Below are 9580 nucleotides of genomic sequence, written 5' to 3'. Positions count from 1 at the left end.
TCCCCAAAACAAGCGCTCAAATCTGGTGTGTACTTTCTCATAATTCTACTGCACTTTTATTCTGTAGTCTGTAGGAGAAACTGAGGAAACGATGTGCTGCAAATGGAATAAGTGATTGACACTCAGTCTGAGCTTACATGCCGATGATGTCACCGAATTCCCACAACAACCGCAGACTACTATAACTTAACATGTGGAAGGTTAACAAGTCGGTAGTTCAACCCAGTTTTTTTTTAAACCCTTTTTAAACCCCTTTTAAGCTGGAACTTTAGAAGTAATGTAACTAAACTTATACTTTCTTGTCCCTCCAGAGCTCCACCAGCACCATGACAGTCGGGAGGAGCAGCTCGTCAAACAGGAAACGAACTACTGTCCAGAGCAGGAAGAACCACAGCTTGTACAGATCAAAGAGGAACCAGAAGAACCAGAGCTTGTACAGATCAAAGAGGAACCAGAAGAACCGGAACTTGTACAGATCAAAGAGGAACAAGAAGAACCAGAACTTCAACCGTTTAAAGAGGACCAAGAGGAACCCGAATCTTCTCGGATTGGGGAGGACGAGGAGCTCCGGAGCAGCCCGGATGGCGAGCAGCTTCTACTGAAGTTTGACAGCGACACCTTCAAAGTTCCTTCTATCGTGGAGCAAATTTACCTGAGTGAACCAGAAGAACTACCAGATACGGAACCCTCCCTCTCTCATGGCTCTGAAGTTCACAATGTGAACAAACATCTTGACTCGGGATCCACTAGAAATGCAGATCTGAAAAATATGTATCTACATTTATTTCATAGTGACCGTGTGGGAAACGTTCCTGTGTCAGAGAAGCAGGCTGAAGGTGAAAAGCTTCTTTTTGAGGAAACGTACGGTGAAATTGTCAGTAAAAAACGTAAATTATGTCAGAACGTAGAAACTGTGACTGAGAAGAAGATACTTTGTGCAATGTGTGGCGAAAGTTACAACCGACAGAGTGAGTTGTTGGTCCACATGAGAACTCACACAGGTGAGAAGCCGTATTCCTGTGAAACGTGTGGGAAAAGTTTCAGTCAGCACAAAAATATGCTGGTCCACATGCTGACTCACACAGGTGAGAAGCCGTACTCCTGTGAAATATGTGGGAAAAGTTTCAGCGTACGCTGTAACTTGTTGCGCCACATGAGGACTCACACAGACGAGAAGCCGTATTCTTGCGAAACGTGCGGGAGAAGTTTCAGTCAGCAGAGTCATTTGTTACGCCACATGAGAACTCACACAGGTGAGAAGCCGTATTCTTGTGAAACATGCGGGAAAAGTTTCAGTCAGCACAGTAATTTGCTGGTCCACATGAGAACGCACAAATAGATGAGGTCATGAACGATGGTCTCATCGGGTCATCCGCTTGAGCCCCAAATCAGAAGGCATCGTCCAGTTTAAAGGAAACGATGCCGATTTAAACACGGTTGAGACTCTGCTTGAAAAAATTCTTTGTTTCTGGTTTGTCACAATAATGAGAAGATTTAAAAATAAAATTGGTTTTCATTTGTGTTGAACTACACAGAGGCTGACAAAAGGGTCCCTTGGTGGTTGTTCTCTATGATTCATTCTGCAATCAATTTTATTTCTAATGTGTCGAAGACTGCTTTTTTTGTGTGTGTGTTTTGATAAATGTGACATAAAAAATTTGTTTGACCAGATGTGAACTTTGGGGGAAAAAATTGAAGTAAAGTGATCTGAATCCAATGGGTGTGGTTATTCACAGTTTTTTTTATTTAATGAATGAGTTGCAATTTAACTCAAAACTCTTTTTATGCGAGTTTGGAAAAAAATATTTCTTGAATATGGACTGGGATATATTGTAAGTAACAATTACTCAATTTCCGTGTGGAAATTGTTACCTAGCTTATTTCAAGTATACTTGAAGCCTCTCACCTTTATTAAATGTGTTTGGAATTGAGTGGCATTCATCAAATTAAGTTAACCGGAAATGTGAAAGTACATTTTAGATTCATCGTGAATTATTATCATTACCACCACCACTGTGTTATTATCATCATAAATCCAAACAACCGATCAGAAAATCCAGGCACTAGGTTTCATTCAGGATGTTTGATTACATGCTTTTTGTCTCACAGATGATGATCATTAAATTCATAGTTGTAAAACAGCGGTTCATTCGTCAAAGGAGCTCAAAGTATAACCTGCAGTTCCGCCTGTGTACTGTAGGTGTCAGTACAAATATGAACGTTGTTGGTTATCCTCCAAAAAAACGAGAGAAGAAGCAGTTTTGGAGGCTGTTTGGAGCTTCTTGTACTTCACTGTCTGGTCATGTCTCAAAGAGGAAATATTTCATCTCCTGGAGCAACAATGAGTTCAACTCAGACCTTGAGAGAGTTTATCAACGAGCGACTCGCTGCTGCTGCTGGAGAAATATTCTCCGTGTTTCAACAAACTATCGTCCAGTTCGAGGAGGAGATTGTTCGTCAGGGAAAACTGTTTCGAATAGCCCGAAAACCTCAAATCAAGTTCCACAGAGCAGGTATGGAAACGTCTGGATGAGCACATGGATGTGACTGGTGGAGGATCGTTACATTTCTTTTGGAGCTCGCAGACAGAAACGAGGCTGCAGCTGCAGCTCACTTTGGTAAAGTTGGCACGATATTCATAGATCCGGACTTCCGGCATCAACAACTCTTTAATGAAACATCAACACACAAACGGAACCTCTGTACGATCGTTGTGAGATAGAAAATATACTACAAACTCATTATTTTTTACCAAAAGCATCTGTCTTTGGAGCGACAGAAATAACATTGATCTCTATGTGCAGCAGCTCTATAATAGCAGCGCTCAGGGACCGTCTGCAAATTACAACACCAATATCGAATATCGTCACTGGTGTTCACTACAGTGTCACAAAACTCACTGCAGCCTTCATTTATCTCCTGCTGATCAGACTACAACATTTGGTTTGAGATATACATGGCTTTTTCATAATCAAATAGCTTTTTTTTATTAGAAATAATATATAATAACTTAAATTTAATATACTGTAGACTAAAGAAACTGTCCAAACACCAAATGAGTCCTGCTGATCATACGACAGCTATTACTTTGACAAAGAAAGCCGTTCGTGTGTTGAAGACCTTTTCATTAAAGAATTGTTGATGCCAGGAGTCTGGATCTCTGAATATTGTGCCAACTTTTACCAAACTCTTGTTCAAAGTGAAATCACAGGAGTGATTTTCAAGCAGAAACCTTCAGCATTAAAAAGCATCTGTATGAGAAACAGAGTAAAAGGTGTTTGTGCTGTTTGCAAATGGAAGAAGAGATTTATTGACTCTCGTCTGAGCTGACATGCTGAATTTACTGTGGTTTGTTCAGCTTTTATGGTACTAACCCCCAAAAAATCCCAACAGCTGAACCTGCCCCACCATGTAAATGAGAGCTCTATTCATAACTGTAAATACATCTCGAAATATTGATTTTTGTTTGCAGTAAATGGCAGTCAAGCAGCCATCTGTACGTGATCCAATGTGATGTCCAGCCCAATGCTCTGTCGTAAGCTGGTCAAAGTGGAAGCTATGATCTCTGCTGTTTCACCATCCCAAACTCACTCTCTCCAAAGAAAGGTGACACAATTGTGTTCAGTTTAACACTGAAGTAGCGGAGTACCACACTCAGCTGCATGAAAGATGTTATATCTGTGCGTTTATCTATTACAAGAGAATATTGAGAAAATCCAATTTCACTCAGCAGGTCTCTGAACATGCATGAGACACACCAACAGAACAAATCGGAGGCGGGGCACATGACCGAGTCCTTTAAACCCAAATAATAAAGCTCATCATAACGTCATTCTACAACACACACATGGTGGGGGCAGGGCTTAAAGCTTCTGCACCACGGAGAGCAAGGACGTCATTTTGAAGTCCATTAAACGGACGTGAAGTATAATAAACCAAGAGAACAACAAAAACATGAGGCTTCGTGGCCCCTAAATAACAAAACAAGACAAATTGAAAGCAGTTCAGCACCACGGACAACGAACACATAATTTTGACAGCTACTTTGACTATTTTAACTATTAAGTACTACGGGCCTACTCACCACTATTTGAAGGACGTACGACGAGCTTTGTGCTCCACAAACTCGTCCACGATGCTCTGGATGTCCATTTTCTTTGCTCTCTCATTCTCTATGGACAACATGACAAGTCCACTCAGTGTCTCCTGTCCCACTGAGCTCCTCAAGTGGTTTTTAATGAGTTTTAACTTGGAGAATGAGGCTCAGAGGTTGCTATGGTGACGGGAAAAGTCCAAAGTGAAAGGAGGGGCGGTGCAAACCTCACTGAATGTCGACGTTACTGCTGGCTGGTTGACAAGGAGCATTTTTGCCAGATCTGCAACAGATTACCTGTCCTGTCTCATCCATCCATCACTGAAAATATTCACATCCATCACATCAGTGGCCTTTTGTCTTGTTTCCCTCCAGAGCGTTCACAGCGACACGTCGGTCACCAGAAGACGAGCTCCAGCCTGCAGCAGGAGGAACATGAAGCTCCACACATTAAAGAGGAGGATGTCGTTGAAGTGACTGTTGCTGATGGCGAAAGTGTCGATTCCCTCGACGCCGTGAGAGACTTGACCACCCAGCGACTAACTGCTGCTGCTGGAGAAATATTCACCCTGTTTGAACCAACCATCGTCCAGTACGAGGAGGAGATTGATCGTCAGCACAAGCTGCTGGAAATCATCTGGAAACCTCAAATCAAGTTACACAGAACAGGTATGGAACAGTGTGAATGAACGGATGAATGTGACTGGTGGAGGATCTCCATGGTTCTGACTGTGTTTGGTTTATCCATCGCAGACAGACGCAGGATTTGTGTCTGTCGTGTTTTTAGTATCTTTAATCTTTAATGTAACTCTAAATACACTCACTCTTCTTCTCCACTCTCTACTGTAGCGTAATCACAGCAACATCACAACATTACACTTCTGTAAACATCTCCCTTCGCTAAGCAAACATTCCCTCTCAACTGTAAATTGTCGCAGAACTTTATCAATGTACATTCAACTCTAATTATTTTCTGCTTTTGAACTCTGACAAAACAGAAGTTATTATATTTGTCCCCGAAACATCTGAGAAAGTATCTCAAGATATAGTAAGACTGAATGGACTGTGGAATCAGCTCCCAGTTTCAGTGAGGGAGGCTGACATGGTCTCTGCTTTTAAGGCCAGATTCAAGGCTTTTCTTCTTACCAAAGCTTACAGTTGGTCGCACAGACTGGAAACCTTCACAGTAATTCCATCCATGAACGTTGTTCAAATTGCTCACATTACAGTTTTCAATTGAAATGCTTGAGTCAGTTTAGTTTCTTTTAACTGGAACAGTAGAAGTAATGCAACGAACCTACTATTTTGTACTTTTTTTGTCCTTCCAGAACTCCACCAGCTCCATGACCGTAGAGAGGAGCAGCTCTTGATACGGGAAATAAACTACTGTATAAAACCAGAACCTCTGCAGATCAAAGTGGAACCAGAAGAACCAGGACTTCTGCAGTTTAAAGAAGAACGAGAGGAAGTCGGTAGCAGCCAGGAGGGAGAGCAGCTTCTACTGAAGTCTGAAGGTGGTTCCTTTAGGGTTCCTTCTATTGAGGAGCAAAGTTCCCTGAGTGAATCCGTAGCACCGGACACTGAACAGTTCCTCTCTCAGGACTCTGAAGTTCACGATGTGAACAAACATCTTGAAACAGAATCCACTATAAATGCAGAACTGAAAAAATTCAGCATAGTTCTCGGTGACCGTGTGGACGAGGTTCCTGTGTCAGAGAAACAGGCTGAAGGTGAAAAGCTTCTTTATCAGGAAACACGTGGTGGAATTGGTCCTAAAAAACCTAAATTATGTCGGAGCTTAGGAACTGTCACTGATAAGAAGAAGATAGTTTGTAAACTCTGCGGTGAACGTCACACCCAACGGAGGCAATTGTGTTTCCACAGAGGCACTCACACACGTGTGAAGCCGTATGCTTGTGGAACATGTGATAAAAGGTTCCATCATCCAAGTCATTTGTTACGCCACATAAGAACTCACACAGGTGAGAAGCCGTATTCATGTGGAACATGTGGGAAAAGGTTCAGTGTGCAGAGTCAATTGTTACGCCACATGAGAACTCACACAGGTGAGAAGCCGTATTCATGTGAAACATGTGGGAAAAGTTACAGTCAGAACAGTCATTTGTCGGCCCACATGAGAACTCACACAGGTGAGAAGCCTTATTCATGTGGAACATGTGATAAAAGGTTCCCTCAACCAAGTCATTTGTTACGCCACATGAGAACTCACACGGGTGAGAAGCCATATTCATGTGAAACATGTGGGAGAAGCTTCAGTGCTCGGTCTGCTTTTATCTACCACACGAGAACTCACATGGGTGAGAAGCCGTATTCATGTGGAACATGTGGGAGAATCTTCAGTGCTTGGTCTGCTTTTGTCTACCACATGAGAACTCACACGGGTGAGAAGCCGTATTCATGTGGAACATGTGGGAAAAGTTTCAGTGTGCATAGTCAATTGTTACGCCACATGAGAACTCACACGGGTGAGAAGCCGTATTCATGTGAAACATGTGGGAGACGCTTCAGTCGACCAAGTAGTTTGTTTGACCACATGAGAACTCACACGGGTGAGAAGCCGTATTCATGTGAAACATGTGGGAGACGCTTCAGTCGACCAAGTAGTTTGTTACGCCACACGAGAACTCACATGGGTGAGAAGCCTTATCCTTGTGAAACATGTGGGAAATGTTTCAGTACAAAGAGTCAGTTGTTGGTCCACATGAGAACTCACACGGGTGAGAAGCCGTATAGTTGTGAAATATGTGGGAATAGGTTCGGTAGACGTGATACTTTCTCGCGCCACGTGAAAGCTCACAAAGAGAGGAAGTCATGAACGTCTCGACGGGAGTTCTCATTCGGGAATTCCAGCTTGAGCCCAAAATCGCGAGTCGCAAATGATCGTTCTCGCGGGCGGGGCGAGAGGACGTGGTGTCGTGAGCAATGTATTCTGGGGAATAAAGAAACAAAGCCAACTGCTGAAAGAAAAAGTTGGAAAATATCTTGTGGGCAGACGTGGAGCACTGAGGAAGAAGTAGGGAGAAAGGCGTCACCCCCCCTCAAGTGAACCGAGTCCCGGACTGTCTGAATGTGAAACACAGTTTGATGCTCTGCTTCAGGGAAATTCTTGGTTTCTGGATTTCAAAAATGTGAAGATTTAAATAACTTTGATTTGTATTTGTATTTGTGGTTTGTATTTTATTATTTGTTTTGAATAATGTGACATTAAAAATCTTGAATGGGCAGATGTGAACTGTGAGGAAATGGAACTAGAATGTTGATATAAATCTAACTGGTTTTGATAATCACTGTTTGCTTCTTAGTTTTTGTTATTGAACTTTTTATTTGAAAAACAAGAACGCAGATTATGCATGTTGATCACACTTTAGTGTACGTGTCATTTACACTTGGCCCGAATGAAAGATTACTGAAAGGTGAAATATATAAATTAAATTAAATAATTGAATAAAAAGTTTAAAAAAAAAAGAAAATCTTGCACACAAATATATGCACTTGCAATAACAATCTTAATAATTATAAAAGTATTCATGATAGAAACAAAGACAAACAATAATGACTATAACAACAGGTTTGCCCAACATTAGATGCACGTCTCCCATATTTTTTTCCCCTGTGATCAGCGCCTGAATTAAAAATAAAATAAAACCAATTTAACAAAATGTAGCATGTGGCACTGATAATAGTAAATACCAAAGACATAGCTTGCTGCATACACATGATATAACATACTTGCTATCATTAAAATATAATACACATATTTCAGTGCCCTTATAGTTTCTGGTGTTAATCCACGGGCTGTACAGTAAAATATAGAGGACTCGCAATGGGATTGGTCTGAAAACCAGCAGATGGCAGCCATACGCCAGAGGAATCCACAGACAGGAGTCAGTATGTGGGTGATAATATTAATAATACTGATTCTGCAATGGAATGCAAGGAGCTTAGTAGCAAATGGGCAGGCTTTCAAGCAGTTCATAACAACAAGGGAAGGGAAGAAAAATCAGACATATGCATACAGGAGACTTGGCTGAAGCCTAATCTAGATTGTGTGATTCATGGATATGTCTTTGAGAGAAGGGATAGAAGAGAGGGGGCCGGGGGAGGGTGTGGCACGTTTATTCAACAGGGGATTCCTTACAGGGTGTTGGGTGTGGGGAATGAACAGGAGTATATTATAACAGAAACATGGGGGAATAATAAGAAGGTCATTGTTATTAATTATTATAACCCATGTAATAACAATGGGCAGGTAATAGAGGACTTGTTAGAGGAGGGTAATCGGGTATATCTGAATCCATCCATCCATCCGTTCGACTAACGGCCGGACCCTCCTCTCCAGTACCCTGGAATAGACTTTCCCGGAGAGGCTGAGGAGTGTGATCCCTCTGTAGTTGGAACACACCAGAGGGACCACCACCCCAGTCTGCCAGTCCAGAGGGACTGTCCCCGTCCGCCACGCGATGTTGCAGAGACGAGTCAGCCATGACAGTCCCTGCACATCCAGAGACTTAAGGAGCTCTGGGCGAATCTCATCCACTCCCGGTGCCTTACCACCGAGGAGCTTCGCAACAACCTTGGTGACTTCAGCTTGGGTAATGGACGAGTCCACCTCTGAGAACCCAGCCTCTACTTCCTCAATGGAAGACGTGGTGGTGGGATTGAGGAGGTCCTTGAAGTATTCCTTCCACCGCCCAACGACATCCCCAGTTGAGATCAACAGCTCCCCACATCCACTATAAACAGTGTTGGTGGAGAACTGCTTCCCCCGCCTAAGGCGCCGGACGGTTTGCCAGAATTTCTTCGGGGCCGACCGAAAGTCCTCATCCATGGCCTCTCCGAACTCCTCCCAGGCCCAAGTTTTTGCTTCCACCACAGCCCGGGCTGCGGCTCGCTTGGCCTGCCGGTACCTGTCGACTGCCTTGGGAGTCCTATGAGCTAACGGTGCCCAATAGGACTCCTTCAGCTTGACAGCATCCCTTACTTCCGGTTTCCACCACCGGGTTCGGGCGTTGCCACCACGGCAGGCGCCAGAGACCCTGCGGCCACAGCTCCGAGCCGCAGCTTCGACAATGGAAGTGGAGAACATGGTCCACTCGGACTCAATGTCTCCAGCCTCCTTTGGGATCTGTGAGAAGCTCTCCCGGAGGTGGGAGTTGAAAACTGCGTGGATGGAGGGCTCGGCCAGATGTTCCCAACAGACCCTCATAGCACGTTTGGGCTTGCCGAGTCTGTCCGGCCTCCTCCCTGTCCAGCGCATCCAACTCACCACCAAGTGGTGATCAGTTGACAGCTCTGCCCCTCCCTTTACCCGAATGTCCAAGACACGCGGCTGGAGATCAGATGACACGACCACAAAGTCTATCATTGACCTCCGGCCTACGGTGTCCTGGTGCCACGTGCACTTCTGGACACCCCTGTGCTCAAACACAGTGTCCATTATGGACAAACTGTGACTGGCACAGAAGT

The 9580-nt window shown here is 43.7% G+C and overlaps 1 protein-coding gene across 1 annotated transcript in view; it reads left to right on the top strand.

Moving 5' to 3' along the window:
- Window positions 1-2341: 2341 nt before the first annotated feature.
- LOC308140269 (uncharacterized protein) overlaps window positions 2342-9580 on the top strand; it is a gene marked incomplete at both ends in the record, with an annotated part of 18840 nt that continues 11601 nt past the window's right edge. Inside the window, 3 exons of the mRNA XM_080509954.1 lie at window positions 2342-2513; window positions 4469-4762; window positions 5422-5565. Of these exons, the coding sequence (XP_080366080.1) occupies window positions 2342-2513; window positions 4469-4762; window positions 5422-5565 (610 nt within the window). The remainder of the gene's footprint in view (window positions 2514-4468; window positions 4763-5421; window positions 5566-9580) is intronic.

Source organism: Blennius ocellaris, assembly GCF_963422515.1.
Source record: "Blennius ocellaris genome assembly, chromosome: 15".
NCBI lineage: Eukaryota > Metazoa > Chordata > Actinopteri > Blenniiformes > Blenniidae > Blennius > Blennius ocellaris.
This window is presented reverse-complemented; position numbering and strand designations above follow the sequence as displayed.